Below are 18232 nucleotides of genomic sequence, written 5' to 3'. Positions count from 1 at the left end.
TGCTATTCAGCCACTGATTGCTGCGAATCTACATTCTCCTACCCAACCCAAATCAACACGCCCTTAAGGTCACAAATGACGGATCCCCATCTAGAAGAACAGCTGAAACTGCGTACCTCCATGTTGCAACCAAATATTCAAATGCTTTCCCACAAAAAGCAGTCACAACAAAGTCATTAAAAAGTTAGTTAACTTTAGAATTAACATTTTTTTTTCCATTTTCTTGAAGTTAGTACATTGTAGTTAGATTTTTACAAAATAATGTACATTTTAAAGTATATCTAACTGAAGTTTCTTGGATGCGACCTTATTAGATTACAGCTAACTTAATGTGGCATTCCAACATGAAAAGGTTCCCCACCCCTGATCTACCCCATTGGAGACCCGGGGACTATCTTTAATTGGGCTATATCTTGTGCCCAACTTCATTCCATTTATCCTGTATCTGTATTCTGTAGATTGCTCGATTGTAATCATGCTTGGTCTTTTTGCTGAGTGGATAGCATGCGACAAGAAGCTTTTCACAGTACCTCAGTACACTTGACAGCCAACTAAACCAAACTGTGTGGAGGGAAAGGTTGACGATCTATTACAAAGTAAGTTATACTGATATTTCAGTTCAATACTGCAGGGAAATGCTACTTTTAATATGATACATTTAATTGAGGGTCTATCAGCCAGATGGGTTTTCACAAATGCATTAGGCAATGTTATGGGACCAATGCTGTGCATAATTTGGCCATGCCTTCTTTTGTAACATTTACTTTTAGAAGTTTAGTTTAATTTAGAAATACAGCGTGGAACCGGGCCCTTCGGCCCACTGAGCCCGTGCTGACCCATCAATCACCCCGTACACTAGTTCTAACCTACGCGCCAGGGACAATTCACAGAGGCCAATGAACCTACAAAGATGCACATCTTTGGAATGTGGGATGAAATGGGAGCACCTGGGGAAAACCCACGCAGGTCACGGGGAGAACGTACAAACTCCGTGCAGACGACACCCGCAGTCGGGATCGAACCCGGGTCTCCGGCGCTGTGAGGCAGCAACTCTACCGCTGTGCCACCGTGCCGCCCAAAATGTGGTCTCGGCATCCCACTGCTCTGAGAACTGCCAGCAGAATGCAATTATTTCATTTCAAGAGAAAATAGCGGCAGAATTTCCTGCGCTGGGATTTACATTATAAATTCCAAATAGTTGTACAGAAACTTCCAACAAGAATCTATTCAAAGATTAGTGTATTGTTGTGCCAATAGATAACACCACAATATATGTAGGAAGGAACTGCAGATGCCGGTTTAAACCGAAGATAGACACAAAATGCCGGAGCAACTCAGCGGGACAGGCAGCATCTCTGGAGAGAAGGAATGGGTGACGTTCCGGGTCGAAACCCTTTTTCCGACACAGAACGTCACCCATTCCTTCTCTCCAGAGATGCCGCCTGTCCCGCTGAGTTACTCCAGCATTCTGTGTCGACATCGCAATATATGCTCAATGTAATATTCCCAGAACATACCTGGTCTTGCTTTCCCCAGATGACTTGTGTTGGAGCCTTGATTAGGTTCATGTGTTCCTGTAGAGTGTTCCTTGACTTTTCTCCAACTATTTCCAGAAATACTGGGCACAATTACATGGGGAAAGGAAGTTACAAATATTAAAATCGCAACTCAGTTTCTGTACGGCTAGTCTCACCATCTCCCAATCTGTTAATCGACAAACCAAGTGACCCCTTGCACAATACACATTGGTCTGAGTGAGTCGAGTTAGCGTTTGAGTTTAGTTTATTGTCACGCGCACCGAGGTACAGTGAAAAGCTTTTGTGTTGCGTGCTATCCAGTCAGCGGGAAGACTAAACATGACTACAACCGAGCTGTACGCAGTGTACAGTTACAGGATAAAAGGAATAAATGTCCCCAATGTTGGGCGAGTCCAGAACCAGGGGCCACACACAGTCTTAGAATAAAGGGGAGGTCATTTAAGACTGAGGTGAGAAAAAAACTTTTTCACCCAGAGAGTTGTGAATTTATGGAATTCCCTGCCACAGAGGGCAGTGGAGGCCAAATCACTGGATGGATTTAAGAGAGAGTTAGATAGAGCTCTAGGGGCTAGTGGAGTCAAGGGATATGGGGAGAAGGCAGGCACGGGTTATTGATAGCGGATGATCAGCCACGATCACGATGAATGGCGGTGCTGGCTCGAAGGGCCGAATGACCTACTCCTGCACCTATTGTCTATTGTCTATTGTCTATTGTCATCCATGCCGACCAGGATGTCCCAACAAACTCATGCATTATGCCCGTGTTTAGCCCACATCCCTCCAAACCTTTCCTATCCATGTACCTCCAAGTATCCTGAGTAATATCTCAGCAGGAAGTGACACCAAATAATCGCCCCACTCATCATAGGCAGTATTTATCTTGCCTTGGTCTTTAGACTACACCTTGCACTAAATGGTCTTCCCAATATCCTGAGAACTGCTTGATTGTAACCATGTATATCCTTTCCGCTGACTGGTTAGCAAGCAAGAATAAAAGCCTTTCATCGTACCTGGGTATACTCGTGACAATAATAAACTAAACCAAATTATTTCATTTAATGGACGTTGCAATTATTGTTTACAACCGTACTCACGTTCACGATAAAAGTCATTGTGAGGCAATCGCACGTCCACCAGGCCCTGAAGAATCTAAGAAAGACACAATGCACAAATGAATTGTTGGAGTGGATACTGTGCCATGAAGGTGGCGCGGCGGTAAGGCTGCTGCCTTATAGCGTCAGAGACCTGATTTCCATCCCGCCCGCGGGTGCTATCTATATGGAGTTTGCAGGATCCCCCTGTGACCTGCGTGGGTTTTCGCCGGGCGTTCAGGTCTCTGCCCACACTGCAAAGACGTGCAGGTTTGTAGGTTAATCGGCTCCGGTGGAATTGTAACGTGTGTAAGGAGTGATCGCTGGTCAGCATGGACGCAGTGGGCCGAAGGGCCTGTTTTTGTGCTGTTTAAGAAGGAACGGCAGATGCTGAAAAATCGAAGGGAGACAAAAGTGCTGGAGGAACTCAGTGGGTGGGGCAGCATCTATGGAGCGAAGGAAATAGGCAACGTTTCCGGTCTGAAGAAGGGTTTCGGCCCGAAACGTTGCCTATTTCCTTCGCTCCATAGATGCTGCTGCACCCGCTGAGTTTCTCCAGCACTTTTGTCTACCTGTTCCTGTGCTGTTTCTCTAAAGTCGAAAGTATAGTCTAAAGATTCAGATTCAGATTCAGATTCAATTTTAATTGTCATTGTCAGTGTACAGTACAGAGGCAACGAAATGCATTTAGCATCTCCCTGGAAGAGCGACATAGCAAACAATTTGAATAAATAATAATAAGTGTCCGGAGGGGGGGTGGTGATTGGCAGTGGAAATTCAATTTACTTTTAGTTTTGTGTTTTAATTTATTGAATGCGACTCAGTTTCGGAAGCTGACAAGTTTAATGCTGGCTTTTATTGACCTGGTTTCAACATTATCTTCATTCAGCTTTGAGAGGATTTGCACTGTTGGCTTAGTGTCGTTTAGCGATAAAGTGCGGAAACAGGCCCTTCGGCCCATCGCGTCCACACCGACCAGCCGTCACCCGTACTAACCGTACAAGCACTAACCTACGCACTGGGGAAAACTCACAGAAACCAACTAAAGTGTGGGAGGAAACCGGAGCACCCGGGGAAAACCCACGCAGGACGTGGAGGGAACGCAAAACTCCGTGCAGACGGGTGCCGTAGTCAGGATCGAACCTGGGTCTCTGGCGCTGTGAGGCAGTAACTCTGCCGCTGCGCCACCGTGCCGCCCCTTATAAACGTATTCTTGTTTTCATGATGTTAAATGATTTAATGTTGTATTGTCATTCTTAATTGTTACTGTATGTGGTGTTGTTACTTTGCGAGCGGAGCACCCAAGCAAATTCCTTGTATGTGAACAAACTTGGCCGATAAACTTATTCATTCACTCATTCACATCTAACCCAGGGTAAGCACCACAATTTCTTTTTTTTTTTTTAAAAGCAGGGAGTTGACTATTTGATTCCAGCTCTGCCCCGTCGAGCTATTATATGGCGTGACAGATGGGGGTCAGAGTGATTCATGGCCACACGGGTCCCTTGCCAACACCTCCAGCTGTAACGGATGGTGCAAGCAACTTTCAGGCAGTTACGAGGCTGAATCAGCGTCTGTCTATTCTTGCTGCTTTGTATCAGGGGAAACTGTTCCTCTGCCCACTGTGGAACAGTGCACGGCCCTGGATAGAGTGGGTGCGGGAAAGGGCCTTTCCGCAAGTGGGGAGGGTCCAGGACCAGGGGGCACAGCCACAGAATCAAAGGAGGAGATGAGGCGGATTTTCTGTATCCAGAGGGTGGTGAATCTGTGGAATTCTTTGCTGCAGAAGGCGGTGGAGGCCAAGTCATTGGATATTTTTATAAGGCAGAGTTAGATAGATTGTTGATCGGTACGGGTGTCAGAGGTTGCGGGGAGAAGGCAGGGGAACGGGGATAGGAGGGAGAGATTGATCGGCATGTCCCTGCCTTAAATATACCCACAGACTTGGCCTCCACAGCTGTCTGTGGAAGAAGGGCAGGTTCTGTACCAGGTGTGAGCCGACAACACCTACCTGCTGAGGTACCTTGAAACGAACATAGGAGCAGAGTTTCAGCATCTCCTCCATCTCGTCTGGGGTGGAGGGGATGAGGGGGACCTTGTTCACGTCCCCCGTCTGCTCCAGCGTCTTCAGCACTTTCACAAACTTGCTCTCCTTGGGATACTCCAGACCTGCGAGGAGGAGGGGAGATCTCACCAACCTTAAAATGTAGCAGCCCCCCCCCCCCCCCCCCCCCCCCCCCCCCCCCCCCCCCCCCACACCCCCCACGACTACTGAATGTAGATGTGGACGTCCATGAAGAAAGGTCTCGGCCCAAACGTCACCCGTTCCTTCCTCCACAGATGCTGCCTGTCCCGCTGAGTTACTCCAGCATTCCGTGTCTACCTTCAATGTGGCTACACTGTGCTTTTGGTCTTGTTATGTGAAACAGAACACAAGCGAGCCCAAGTATTTTCCCAAGCACCTACCTTTTTATTTAAACCAGGCAAGCTTGCCTAACCTTGGGTGCTGCAGTATTAGCAGACACTTCCATGTTGGCTTAAAAGCCTATTTAACACTTACATTTCAAGGACATATTACTTTTATGTACTGTGTACCAAGTGCTGGAGTAGCTCAGCGGGTCAGGCAGCATCTGTGGAGAACATGGATAGGTGACGTTTCACAGAGTGCTGGAGTAACTCAGTGGGTCAGGCAGCATCTATGGAGTTAAGGAAATAGGCAATGTTTCGGGCCGAAACCCATAAGGGTTTCGGCCCGAAACGTTGCCTATTTCCAGAAGGATTTCGGCCCGAAACGTTGCCTATTTCCAGAAGGATTTCTGCCCGATACGTTGCCTATTTCCAGAAGGATTTCGGCCCGAAACGTTGCCTATTTCCAGAAGGATTTCGGCCCGAAACGTTGCCTATTTCCTTAGCTCCATAGATGGTGCTGCACCATAACTGAGTGGGTCAGGCAGCATCTGTGGAGAACATGGATAGGTGACGTTTCACAGAGTGCTGGAGTAACTCAGCGGGTCAGGCAGCATCTGTGTAGAACATGGATAGGTGACGTTTCACAGAGTGCTGGAGTAACTCAGCGGGTCAGGCAGCATCTGTGGAGAACATGGATAGGTGACAGTTTGGGTCGGGACTGAGAGTCTGAAGATGGGACCTTGTCAAAGGCTTTTTGAAAGTCCAGATACACCACATCCACTGGCTCTCCCTTATCCATTCTACTTGTTACATCCTCAAAAAACTCCAAATAATTAAAGCATGATATCCCCTTCATAAATCCTTGCTGACTTTAACCGATCCTGTCACTACTGTCCATCAAGTCTACTCCACCATTCAATCATGGCTGATCTATCTCTCCCTCCTAACCCCATTCTCCTGCACTTCTCCCCATAACCCCTGACACCCGCACTAATCAAGAATCTATCTGTCTCTGCTTTAAAAATGGACTTGGCCTCCCCAGGAATGAATTCCACAGATTCACCTCCCTGGTGGAGGCTTTGTCCTGCCTTCTCTCCTGGGACCTCTGACAAGTCAGGGTGCAGTCCTGCCTTGACCCGAGGGTTGGAGGTGGTGAAAGATGTACCTGCGGGGCAGATGAGCGTTAGTCCGCAGAGGTCGGTGGGATGTTGTGCGGCGTAAACGCCAGCGACGTTGCCGCCCATGGACGTGCCGATCAGGTGGAACGGTCTCCTGTTCAACGCAATGCATTCCACAAACTGGAAAAGAGAAAAAGAAAACAAATCTTCAACCCAAAGGCAGCCTGGACTAGATCTACCCGACTCAGTAACAGCCTCTCCACCTGAGTTATCAAATTCTGAACGGTCATTCAGTCACACTGCACGGGAGCAGGTCTTTCGGCCCAACTTTTGGTGGCAAAAACAGGAAAGCAGACTATTATCTAAATGGTGGCCGACTAGGAAAAGGGGAGATGCAGCGAGACCTGGGTGTCATGGTACACCAGTCATTGAAGGTAGGCATGCAGGTGCAGCAGGCAGTGAAGAAAGCGAATGGTATGTTAGCTTTCATAGCAAAAGGATTTGAGTATAGGAGCAGGGAGGTTCTACTGCAGTTGTACAAAGTCTTGGTGAGACCACACCTGGAGTATTGCGTACAGTTTTGGTCTCCAAATCTGAGGAAGGACATTATTGCCATAGAGGGAGTGCAGAGAAGGTTCACCAGACTGATTCCTGGGATGTCAGGACTGTCTTATGAAGAAAGACTGGATAGACTTGGTTTATACTCTCTAGAATTTAGGAGATTGAGAGGGGATCTTATAGAAACTTACAAAATTCTTAAGGGGTTGGATAGGCTAGATGCAGGAAGATTGCTCCCGATATTGGGGAAGTCCAGGACAAGAGGTCACAGCTTAAGGATAAGGGGGAAATCCTTTAAAACCGAGATGAGAAGTACTTTTTTTACAGAGAGAGTGGTGAATCTCTGGAACTCTCTGCCACAGAGGGTAGTCGAGGCCAGTTCATAGGCTATATTTAAGAGGGAGTTAGATGTGGCCCTTGTGGCTAAGGGGATCAGAGGGTATGGAGAGAAGGCAGGTACGGGATACTGAGTTGGATGATCAGCCATGATCATATTGAATGGCGGTGCAGGCTCGAAGGGCCGAATGGCCTACTCCTGCACCTAATTTCTATGTTTCTATGTTAACTCGTCCCTGCCGACCAAGATGGCCCCTTCTAAGCTGGCCGTGTGTGGCCCATATCCCCCTAAACCTTTCCCACCCATGCACCTGTCTTTACGAATGAAGACTTAATTGTCACATGTGACAAGTCACAGTGAGGTTCTTTGCTTGCACATCAGCGACTCTACTTCCTGAGAATATTACGGATATTCGGCATGGCGAAGAGGATTCTCCTGAACATCTACATGTGCATGGTAGAGAGCATGCTGACTGGCTGCATCGTGGCCTGGTTCGGCAACTTGAACGTCGAGGAGCGGAAAAGACTGCAAAACGCTGTGACCACTGCCCAGTCCATCACCGGCTTTGACCTCCCCACCATCGACGGGATCTATCGCAGTCGCTGCCTCAAAAAGGCACCCAACATCATCAAAGACCCACACCATCCTGGACACACACTCATCTCACCACTGCCATCGGGAAGAAGGTACAGGAGCCTGAAAACTGTAACGTCCAGGTTCAGGAACAGCTTCTTCCCCACAGCCATCAGGCTATTGAACATAACAACAAATAAACCCTGAACTGCAAAAGACTATTATTAGATTCAGATTCAGATTATTGCACTATAATTGTTACTTAATGAACTTTTTTTCTCTCTTCCGTTATGTATTATTATGTTTACATATTCTGTTGATGCTGCAGCAAGTAAGAATTTCATTATATGACAATAAAACACTCTTGACTATTGACATGGTATGCAAATAGTCACCACCTCAAGAGCGCTGAAAAAGTTACAAAGTATCTGCCCCCGGTCCCCCCCCGTGTTCTCCCCCCCCCCTCCCCCCCCCTCACGGTGGTTCCCCCATGCCGGGACCTCCTTTGTTCCTGGTACCAATCTTCCAACCTACCTCCTCGCAGCATTGGCCTTTTTCCCTGGAACTGTTACTCTACAATGCCGAAAAACTATATTCTACCTGTTGGCATTTTTCTCATTACTCTACCTATTGTACGTGTGTTTGCACACAAGCTTTTCACTGTATCTCGGTACACGTGACAACCATAAACCTCAGACTCCAAGTTCAAAAACGGAACGGAACTCTGAGCCTAGTAATAGTTTGTACGTGGATAGAACGCTGTGTCTTTACTGCACCTGGGGAATAAAAAGGGAGAGGCTTTTGCAAGTAGGGTTTTAGTTTAGTTTTAGTTGGAGGCACAGCATGGCAAGAGGCCTTTCTGCCCGCCGAGCCCATGCCGACCATCGATCACCAGTTCGATATCACCCTACTTTCTCATCCACTCCCTACCCACTTGGGACAATTTACATAGGGGCCCGATAAAGCTCCAAATCCGCGCGTATATTTGGGATGAATGAGCAAACCGGAGCACCCGGAGGTCACAGGGAGACGCGTGCAAACTCCATACAGGCAGCACCCGAGGTCAGGATCGGAACCCCGGGTCCCTGGCGCTGTGAGGCAGTGGCTCGACCTGCGACCTTTACAGGGAACTGTAAAGCAAACACACACATTCATTTTCCAGGACACTGGAGCCATAATTCAATGGATTATTGAACAGCACTTCAGTGCATTTCAATTTTAAATGTACGCAAACCCTGGAATATCATCTGTTTTAGAAAATTTATTAGAGGACTATAAATCATGGATTATTGTTTAAAGCCCTACTGAAGAGATCAGCTTATAAATTTAATCCACTTCAGACACAATCATTTTTACATTCGAGGACGATGCAGAGATCGTTATAACATTAGGAAGACATTACTGTCGACTCTATGGTATATAATCATGCATTTTTTTCTTGCGCAAATAAATCATCGCTATTTCCTGGTTAGAAATATAACCATAGGGTCACAAGGTCATGTGATAGGAATAGAACTAGGCCTTTCGGCCCATCAAGTCAACTCCGCCATTCATCTATCTCTCCCTCCTAACCGCAATCTCCTGCCTTCTCCCCATAACCTCAGACACCCCTATCAATCAAGAATCTATCTGAAGATGGGTCTCTGCCCGAAACGTCACCCATTCCTTCGCTCCAGAGATGCTGCCTGTCCCGCTGAGTTACTCCAGCCTTATGTGCCTTTGGTTTAAACCAGCATCTGCAGTTCCTTCCGACACAATAATCTATCTGTCTCTGCCTTAAAAACAATCCATCGACTTGGCCTCCACAGCCATTGTGGCAAGGAATTCCACAAATTCACCACCCTCTGACTAAAGAAATTTCTCCTCATCTCCTTCCGAAAGGAACTTCATAGCATAAGTCTTACCTATGATGTTGTGATGTTTATTAGCTTCAGCGAGTCAATGCATAAAAGATTCCAGATTCCATTCACTTGTTCCTTATCTCTCGACTTCACCGACTACATCTCTAGTTTCCCTCTCCCCTCACTCTAAGTCTGAAGAAGGGTCTCGACCCGACCCGAAACGTCTCCTATTCCTTCCCTCCATAGATGCTGCCTGTCCCGCTGAGTTACTCCAGCATTTTGTGTTTGTCCAGTTTTAACCAGCACCTGCAGTTCCTTCCGACCCAGAATACACCTTGTTCTATTCAAGGCAAGAGGCACGTTACCATGGAGATAAGCTTATTCACCATGGAAGCACGAGTTCACACGTTTAGAATGTTAATTAAAATCCTGACAAGATTGAGCATTCGATGCCTGATTAAAGCATCAGGCTCCTGATGCAAAACATCTTGTTCGTGTAACGAAGATAGAGACACAATACTGGAGTAACTCAGCGGGATGGGCAGATTCTCTGGAGAGAAGGAAAGGGTGACGTTTCGGGTGTAGACCCTTCTTCTTCAGAAGACCCGTCTGAAGCAGGGTCTCGACCCGAAACATCACTCACCCATTCAATAGACAATAGACAATAGGTGCAGGAGGAGGCCATTCGGCCCTTCAAGCCAGCACCACCATTCAATGTGATCATGGCTGATCATCCCCAATCAGTACCCCGTTCCTGCCTTCTCCCCATATCCCCTGACTCCACTATTTTTAAGAGCCCTATCTAGCTCTCTCTTGAAAGTATCCAGAGAACCGGCCTCCACCGCCCTCTGAGGCAGAGAATTCCACCTCATTCTCTCCACTCCTTCTCTCCAGAGTTGCTGCCGGTCCCGCTGAGTTACTCCAGCATTTTGTGTCCATCTTCGTTTTGTGTAAACCAGCATCTGCAGTTCCTGCCAACGCACATCTTGTGTGTATAGATCTAGCTGTGACGGTATACATTCGGTGACAGATTGAACTGGCTCTTTGCTGTACACTGAACATTAGTGAATGTAGGTCTGTACATTCCCTTGGTATAAAAGCCAGAGAGCAATTAGCTCTGAGAGATCCCACAAGGCTTAATCGAACCACTCAACCTCAATATCGGTTTTCAAATCTATTTCAAGCAGCCATTTCCATTTCAGACAATCTGTAGTCTCAAACCCCGCTCTCTCCCTCTCCTCCCCTCTCCCATCGGGCAAGAGGTACAGAAGTGTGAAAACGCACACCTCCAGATTCAGGGACAGTTTCTTCCCGGCTGTTATCAGGCAACTGAACCGTCCTCTCACCATTCAGAGAGTGGTCCTAACCTCCGATCTAACCTCACTGGAGATCCTTGGACTCACTTTGACCGGACTTGATCTTGTACTAAACGTACAGTGGATGGCCTTGATTGTAATCATCAATTTCCCTCCTGGGATAGATAAAGTTATATCGTATCGTATATTGTATGTAAAGTGCTGACTGGATAGCAGGCAACAACAAAAGCTTTTCACTGTACCTCGGTACGCATGAGAAAAATCAACAGCTATATTTGACCAGATTGTCCAATATATAGATGGCATAGATCGGCAGAGCTCAATACTCACATTGTTTTAGTTTTAGAGATACAGCACGGAAACAGGCCCTTCGGCCGACCGGGTCAGCGCCTCCCAGCGATCCCCGCACATTAACACTATCCTACACCCACTAGGGACACTTAAAGATAGCGGAGTCAGGGGATATGGGGAGAAGGCAGGAACGGGGTACTGATTGGGGATGATCAGCCATGATCACATTGAATGGCGGTGCTGGCTCGAAGGGCCGAATGGCCTACTCCTGCACCTATTGTCTATTGACAATTTTTACATTTACCAAGCCAAGTAACCTACAAACCTGCACGTCTTTGGAGTGTGGGAGGAAACCGAAGATCTCGGAGAAAACCCACGCGGGTCACGGGGAGAACGTGCAAACTCCGTGCAGACAGCGCCCGTAGTCAGGATATAACCAGGGTCTCCGGCGCTGCATTCGCTGTAAGTCAGCAACTCTACCGCTGCGCCACCGTGACTGCCCAGTCCAGCCCGGTTGGCTGAGTCCACAGAAGAACATATTTTAAAAGAGGATATTTAATCACGATAGTGGTTGCAGGGGAAAGTACCTGGGGAAGGGGTGGAAGGGATTAGTTAACCTGGGGCTGTGGAGAGGCAGGTCTCTGATGAAAGAGGTGAGGGGTGTGGATGGGAAGATGTCAGATAGTGGGATCACCTTGAAGGTGGCAGACATGTTGGAGATGATGCGTTGGATGCAGAAAATGGTGGGGTGAAAGGTTTGGACCTTGTTCAGTCTGGAGGGAGGGGGAGAGAGATCAGACCTGCTGGAAACAGGTGACATGGTTGAAGACTCCATCCACAACACCACACTTACTAAAGGACGAGGACATCTCCAATATCCTAGATATCTCCCATCCTACCACAAACTTATAAAAGGACTGGACAAGCTAGATGCAGGAAAAATGTTCCCAATGTTGGGCGAGTCCAGAACCAGGAGCCATACAGTCTTAGAATAAAGGGGAGGTCATTTAAGACTGAGGCGAGAAAAAAATGTTTTCACCCAGAGAGTTGTGAATTTATGGAATACCCTGCCACAGAGGGCAGTGGAGGCCAAGTCACTGGATGGATTTAAGAGAGAGTTAGTTAGAGCTCTGGGACTCAAGGGATATGGGGAGAAGGCAGGCACGGGTTATTGATTGGGGACAATCAGCCATGATCACAATGAATGGCGGTGCTGGCTCGAAGGGCCGAATGGCCTCCTACTGCACCTATTTTCTATGTTTCTAACCAGAGAGCAGTGCTGAACTACTATCTACCTCATTGGTGACACTCGGACTATCTTTGATCCGACTCTGCTGGCTTTACCTTGCACTAAACGTTATTCCCTTATCCTGTATCTATATACTGTGAATGGGTCGATTGTAATCATGTATTGTCTTTCTGCTGACGGGTTAAAGCTTTTCACTGTACCTCAGCACACGTGACAATGAACTGAACTGAAATCGGAAAGCCTCATCTTGGGAGCAGATGCGGCAGAGACGGGAAAACTGGGAATAGGGGATGTCTTCCTTGTGGGTTGGAAGAGTAGTAGTCAAGGTGGCCATGGAGCTTGTGTGTTGTACATAGGTAGTACCAGGCATTAGAAACATACCTCTATTATGATTCTGGATAAGATGCCTATCAAAAACCAAAGACCAGCAGACAGTGAGAGTCAAGGGTCAACTCTCATGTAATTGTAGAGGAATTTCAATTGACATGTAGAACAATTACTTTCGACAAATTATTACACGTGGCAGTTATTGATTTTAGTTTATAATTACCTTATTAGGTTATTATTAGGATATTATTCCCTCCTCCAACCTCATCTACTGCATCCGCTGTTCCAGGTGTCAACTTCTCTACATCGGTGAGACCAAACGCAGGCTTGGCGATCGCTTCGCCCAACACCTCCGCTCAGTCCACACTAACCAACCCGATCTCCCGGTGGCCCGGCACTTCAACTCCCCCTCCCATTCCCAATCCGACCTTTCTGTCCTGGGCCTCCTCCATGGCCAGAGTGAGTCCCACCGTAAATTGGAGGAGCAGCACCTCGTATTTCGCTTGGGTAGTTTACACCCCAGCGGTATGAACATTGACTTCTCCAATTTCAGGTAGTCCCTGCTTTCTCCCTCCTTCCCCTCCCCTTCCCAGCTCCCCCACAGCCCACTGTCTCCGCCTCTTCCTTTCTTCTTCCCGACCACCCCCCCCCCCCCCCCGACATCAGCCTGAAGAAGGGTCTCGACCCAAAACGCCACCTATTCCTTCTCTCCATAGATGCTGCCTCACCCGCTGAGTTCCTCCAGCATTTTTGTCTACCTTAGTTCATTAGTAGATTAGTTTATTGTCACATGTATCGAGGTACAGTGAAAAGCTTTTTTGTGACGTGCTACGCAGTCGGCGGAAAGACTAAACGCGTACGCCTGAGGAAAAGTGCTCCCATGACGGAGGTGGTTTTCCGCTGAGCTGGAACTCCACAGGTGACGTTCAAAGCGGGAGGCGGAGGAAGGGCTCACCTGGTGGATCCTGTTCACCTGCCCCTCGATGGAGTAATCATCGATACAGGTGCGTGTTGTCCCCTCGTGGCCCGGCATGTCGACGCAGATCAGGTGCAGGGTCTTAGGCAGAAACTGTGGGAGAGAAGACGGCACAATGCAAGCAAAACTGGGCAATGTGTCGAGGTGGGCAAGGATTGGACGGGTCGGGGTTGGTAACTAAGAATTCAGATGCTGGAAAAGAAAGGGTGACGTTTCGGATCGGGACCCTTCTTCAATCAATAAGACAATAGACAATAGGTGCAGGAGTAGGCCATTCGGCCCTTCGAGCCTCTGATTTTAGATGATCAGCCATGATCATATTGAATGACAGTGCTGGCTAAAAGGGCCGAATGGCCTACCGTCGACTCGATGGGCTGAAGGGATTCTTTCAATGATTTCAATCAATCTATAATAACACATGACAAAGATGATTGGACCAAAATAGCATATTGATATAGATAACATGCTAACGTGCCGATTTGAACCTGATCAGAAGGGCTCAATTCATAGCAAAAGGATTTGAGTATAGGAGCAGGGAGGTTCTACTGCAGTTGTACAGGGTCTTGGTGAGACCACACCTGGAGTATTGCGTACAGTTTTGGTCTCCAAATCTGAGGAAGGACATTATTGCCATAGAGGGAGTGCAGAGAAGGTTCACCAGACTGATTCCTGGGATGTCAGGACTGTCTTATGAAGAAAGACTGGATAGACTTGGTTTATACTCTCTAGAATTTAGGAGATTGAGAGGGGATCTTATAGAAACTTACAAAATTCTTAAGGGGTTGGACAGGCTAGATGCAGGAAGATTGTTCCCGATGTTGGGGAAGTCCAGGACAAGGGGTCACAGCTTAAGGATAAGGGGGAAATCCTTTAAAACCGAGATGACAAGAACTTTTTTCACACAGAGAGTGGTGAATCTCTGGAACTCTCTGCCGCAGAGGGTAGTCGAGGCCACAGTTCATTGACTATATTTAAGAGGGAGTTAGATGTGGCTAAGGGGATCAGGGGGTATGGAGAGAAGGCAGGTACGGGATACTGAGTTGGATGATCAGCCATGATCATATTGAATGGCGGTGCAGGCTCGAAGGGCCGAATGGCCTCTACTCCTGCACCTAATTTCTATGTTTCTAATCCATCAAGTTTAGATATTTGCTCAAGTGTGAGATGGGACCAACCTTCACGACAGACAACCACATGTCCTTGTGGGCTGAGAACCCGTGCAGCATCAGGATGGAGGGCTTGTTTCCTGGTTTCCCTCGGGTCGAATAGCAGAATCGATAGTTGCCGTAGTCGGCGTTTTTAACCTGCATGCCGAGTGTTGTTCTCCAGTACCTGCGCAAAGCACAACGTCAGTTTGTCACGCAGCCACTATCACGCCGTCCTCAATGATACAGTGAAGGTAAATCTATGAAGACACTCTGGTAAAGCTGGCTGGATTCAAGAATGGTGGCGCAGCGGTAGAGTTGCTGCCCCATGGCGCTTGCAATAGACAATAGGTGCAGGACTCGGCCATTCGGCTCTTCGAGCCAGCACCGCCATTCAATGTGATCATGGCTGATCATCCCCAATCAGTACCCCGTTCCTGCCTTCTCCCCATATCCCTTGACTCCGCTATCTTTAAGAGCCCCATCTAGCTCTCTCTTGAAAGTATCCAGGGAACCTGCCTCCACTGAGGCAGATAATTCCACACTCACAACTCTCTGGGTGACAAAGTGTTTCCTCATCTCCGTTCTGAATGGCTTACCCCTTATTCTTAAACTGCGGCCCCTGGTTCTGGACTCCCCCAACATCAGGAACATGTTGGGGGAACATGCAGCGCCGGAGACCCAGGTTCGATCCCGACCACGGGTGCTGTCTGTACGGAGTTTGCACGTTCTCCCCGTGACCTGCGTGGGTTTTCTCCGAGATCTTCGGTTTTCCTCCCACACTCCAAAGACGTACGGGTTTGTAGGTTAATTGGCTTTGGTGTAAATGTGTAAAATTGCCCCTAGTGTGTGTGTGTGTGTGTGTGGGATAGTGCGAGTGTGGGGGGTTGATCGCTGGTCGGGGTGAAGGGCCCGTTTCCGCGCTGTATCTCTAAACTAAACTAAATGAGGATGGTGAAAGAGAATGTCTGGACCCTGGCCACCACAGAGCCAAGACGTTGCCTACCAGTAATAGAATCTGATGAGGGCAGCTGGGCACAGGAGGAATGAGGCAACGAAGGCCAGGATGGGAATGGCCAGGGTACCGCCCGCTAACACAAACATGTTCACCAGATCCAAATCCATCGTCCCGCTCTCAAGCCTGAAGTGAAAATAGAAAAGAGTACAAATGAAAGGAAAGTGCAACACACACACCAATTCTGCTTTTCAGCTACGAACCACCCAGACCTCTGGGACAGAGGATCGTCTGGGACACGTCTGCTCTGTGTCAGTCCAGAGTCAGAACTAAACATGGAGAGGCAGCATTTAGTTTTTATGCACCACATATCTGGAACAAACTCCCAGAAAACTGCAGGTCTGCTGCAACTCTCAGCTCTTTTAAATCTAGACTGAAGACTTTTCTGTTGCCGCTGCCTTTCAGAAAACAATACAATTTATTAATCACCTATATTGCACTGTAACATTCCTGGTTTTATTCGATTTTAAAAATGTTATTTGATTGCTTTTAATTTTGTAATTATTTTATCTGAATAATCTAATCATCGTTTTACATCTAAATGTCATTTTATATGTGTTTCTTTCAAATACTTTAAATGTTTTATGTAAAGCACTTTGAATCACCTTGTTGTTGAAAGGTGTTATATAAATAAACTTGCCTTGCCTTTGTCCAGTTACAGTTCAGTTTATTGTCACCTGGACCGAGGTACTCTGAAATGCTTTTGCTGCGTGCTAACCAGTCAGCGGAAAGACAATACATGATTCACAATCGACGATAGACGTGAAATGCTGGAGTAACTCAGCGGGACAGGCAGCATTCACTGGAGTTTAGAAGGATGAGGGGGAATTCTTATAGAAACAGATAAAATTAGTTAAAAAAAGGACTGGACAAGCTAGATGCAGGAAAAATGTTCCCAATGTTGGGCGAGTCCAGAACCAGGGGCCACACACACACAGTCTTAGAATAAAGGGGAGGTCATTTAAGACTGAGGTGAGAAAAAACTTTTTCACCCAGAGAGTTGTGAATTTGTGGAATTCCCCGCCACAGAGGGCCAGCTGAGGCCAAGTCACTGGATGGATTTAAGAGAGAGTTAGATAGAGCTCTAGGGGCTAGTGGAGTCAAGGGATATGGGGAGAAGGCAGGCACGGGTTATTGATAGGGGACGATCAGCCATGATCACAATGAATGGCGGTGCTGGCTCGAAGGGCCGAATGGCCTCCTCCTGCATCTATTTTCTATGTTTCTCTATGTTTCTATCTCTGCGGAGAAGGAAAGGGTGACGTTTCGGGTCAGGTCGAAATGTCACCCATTCCTTCTCTCCAGAGATGCTGCCTGTCCCGCTGAGTTACTCCAGCATTTCGTGTCTATCTTCGCTTTAAACCCAGTATCTGCAGTTCCTTCCCGTAAAGCTGCAGTTACTGCCATATTTTGGCATTTGGTCTTGAAGGTTCAAATGTAAATAGCTTCAGGTGTACTCAGGTCGGAAGGGATATTCGGTGGGAAGGGCTTACCTGAGGGAAGTCCTTCCTGGGCAGTTTGGTCAAAGCAAGCAGCCTGAAACAGCACGGGAACGACACAGTGTCCACAGCCCACCCTCTACACTGGAGTCCTGCATTCAATTGGTCATCATTGAAACAACTCGGTAAAGGTTTTGCAAAGATGTAAAACAAGGGGAAAGTTCTAAAACGATCATCCTGTCACTTTGTTGTGGATTGTCTTTACCACAACAGTAACACCAAATGAAAGCTAGTTGTATGGAACGGCTGGTGGTGGTGAGCCTCCCTTAACAGCAACAAGCACAAACTTCTAGAAGCATCCAAATTTGAAAGGGCACTGGATTGTTGCATCATCAATCAGATGCAGCAGCAGCAGCGGGGCAGTAAAAAGCACAAAGTACCGGAGGAACTCAGCGGGTCAGGCAGCAGCTGTGGAGGCAAGGGACTGGCGACCCTCTGGGGTCAGATTTGTGGGTGGGTGGGTGTATGGAACGTGCTGCTGGGGGTGGTGGATGTCATTGCCACAGACGGCTGGGGAGACAAGTCAGTGGATCAGTTTAAGGTGGAGATTAATAGAGTCAAGGGTCAGGAGAGTTTTATTGTCACGTGTCCCAGATGTAACTATGACATTCTCACTTGCAGCAGCACAACAGGATATGTCAACACAGTACACGGTGAACAATATTTATATACCAGATAAAAAAGGTTCAACACACGCACATGCACGCACGCACGCACACACACGCACACACACACGCACATGCACACACACACGCATGCACGCACACACACACACACACACACACACTCACGCACGCACACACACGCACATGCACACACACACACACATGCACGCACACACACACACACACACACACACACACACACTCACACGCACACGCACGCACACACACATACACACACACACACGCACATGCACGCACACACACACACACACGCACACGCACAC

General features: G+C 47.6%; 1 protein-coding gene across 2 annotated transcripts in view; it reads right to left on the bottom strand.

Moving 5' to 3' along the window:
- The window catches only part of LOC129704467 (monoacylglycerol lipase abhd6-A-like), a 36646-nt gene that overhangs the window by 3933 nt on the left and 14481 nt on the right, over positions 1-18232 (bottom strand). The window contains exons 1-8 of one of the 2 annotated variants that reach the window (XM_055647565.1): positions 17278-17530; positions 15776-15910; positions 14800-14956; positions 13604-13717; positions 6204-6336; positions 4641-4798; positions 2633-2687; positions 1518-1618 (exon numbers count right to left, since the gene is read on the bottom strand). In XM_055647565.1, coding sequence (XP_055503540.1) covers positions 1518-1618; positions 2633-2687; positions 4641-4798; positions 6204-6336; positions 13604-13717; positions 14800-14956; positions 15776-15894 — 837 coding nt within the window. In that variant the 5' untranslated portion in view covers positions 15895-15910; positions 17278-17530. Of the gene's footprint in view, positions 1-1517; positions 1619-2632; positions 2688-4640; positions 4799-6203; positions 6337-13603; positions 13718-14799; positions 14957-15775; positions 15911-17277; positions 17531-18232 lie in introns of those variants that run through there. The other variant, XM_055647564.1, reaches the window with a different exon arrangement.

The sequence above is a fragment of the Leucoraja erinacea genome, chromosome 16 (genome assembly GCF_028641065.1).
Source record: "Leucoraja erinacea ecotype New England chromosome 16, Leri_hhj_1, whole genome shotgun sequence".
NCBI lineage: Eukaryota > Metazoa > Chordata > Chondrichthyes > Rajiformes > Rajidae > Leucoraja > Leucoraja erinaceus.
Note: the sequence above shows the minus strand (reverse complement) of the source record. Positions and strands in the feature narration are given on the sequence as shown.